Source organism: Plasmodium inui, assembly GCF_000524495.1.
Source record: "Plasmodium inui San Antonio 1 unplaced genomic scaffold supercont1.149, whole genome shotgun sequence".
NCBI lineage: Eukaryota > Apicomplexa > Aconoidasida > Haemosporida > Plasmodiidae > Plasmodium > Plasmodium inui.
In genome coordinates this window covers 7,308-8,832 of record NW_008481983.1, presented here as the reverse complement: position 1 = coordinate 8,832, position 1,525 = coordinate 7,308, and the positions used below count along the sequence as shown (strand labels likewise).

The window sequence follows — 1,525 nt, the reverse complement described above, 5'->3', positions numbered from 1 at the left end:
GTACGATAACCCTCTTCCAAATTACAATACTACACAGAAGGAATTAGAACACCCTTATATCCAAGATTATATGCAAATTATGTAAGGATTCAGAAGGAAGTGTAAGCACCCTAGAGAACTTCTGCCACAACTGGTACGACCCACCCTCAGTTAAGTGTAGAATCCTACATCGTTCTCCATAGCTTTAAAGAAGAACATATAAATGAAATAATGAATTCGGTGAATAATAATTTATTCAGCATGGCCGTGCTTGAGAGAAGGATAAATTTGCAACAGGATGCAAAAAAGGAGATGCACAGCTTGAAGGACTATTTATCATATTATTTGGGAAGATTAGCAAGTCTGTATAGCGTGGAGGCACACATTTAGGAGGGGCCAATGGCAGACACCAATGATACTATTCAAACAGCAATGGGAATTATGTAGGAGTATCACAAGAGGCTGTTGTTCTACTAGGCCATAAAGGATAATTTGCGCGAGTACGATCATGACTCTTTTATAAATGTGCATAGGAAAGCGTTTACCTTATTCAAAAATGAGCTAGTTATTATGGAGGAGTCTCAGTTAAATGGATGTGTACTCGAATCAAGCAAACTCATGGTGGAAGCCCACAGATGAGGGTTCCGAGAAATACGCTGAGCGGTAGGTACACATGTATATGCATATATAAGATGCTAACAATAGCAACAATAAATATTCTTGTACCTATATGCTTATATATAGAATTATCTAATAAAGTCTTGTTTATTTGAAACAGGAGCCAAGTGGATTATACAGCAACGTTTCAGCAATGATCGGTGCCAAAGTGGCATCGTGATTGTATTTTTTACCATGAAACGGTATTTAGCCATTGAAAGACAAATATATGTGCTGTGTGTATTTTGAAGGAGGCAGTGAATTAAATTTATATGTAAAGTTGGTCAACTTTGGTTTATTTAAATCCTGATATGAGACTCATCATCGGATGTTCTAAACTCTGTTAATGTTTTTTTCTTTCCTCTGAACCATTTATACGTACATGATACGCATAGCGTGCTACGAATAGAATCTTACCATTATCTCCTGAATTTGTTGAGGGGGGATTTTGTATTTTACTCCTTAATTCGAGTAAAGATTTAAAAAATTCATTTCTTTACATGGTCATCTGTTTCATTGTGCTTATAAGATAGGTGATTAGGATGGAAGTAATGTTTTGGGGCTGTGTCATACCAATGAAGATTCTTTCAATTTTAAAATAGAAGTAGGAGTACAAGACCTCGAATCAATATACACATATAAATTAGCCAAACTACAATGACATCAGATGTCAATAATGATACTACGCTTCCTCCTTTCTAGTTAAATTTAGCATAATGTTTATATAATATGTTTTCAACTCGTACGAATTGCATTGATGGTTTCATTATTCATATATAATTTATTGTAAATGGCCACAATGAGAGACTTTTACATGGAAAGAGTTCCAGAAGAGATTGCTAAGAAGAGCCAACCAAGTAATGAAGGAAAGATAATTGTAGTTTGGGTT

General features: G+C 35.1%; 1 protein-coding gene across 1 annotated transcript; it reads left to right on the top strand.

Moving 5' to 3' along the window:
• Window positions 1-150: 150 nt before the first annotated feature.
• Window positions 151-600, top strand: C922_05718 (hypothetical protein; the record flags this gene model as incomplete). Its single annotated transcript, XM_008821289.1, has 2 exons — window positions 151-351; window positions 457-600. Coding segments are annotated over 2 exons (345 nt in total), but the record flags the coding sequence as incomplete, so codon positions are not given.
• Between the last annotated feature and the right edge of the window lie 925 nt (window positions 601-1,525).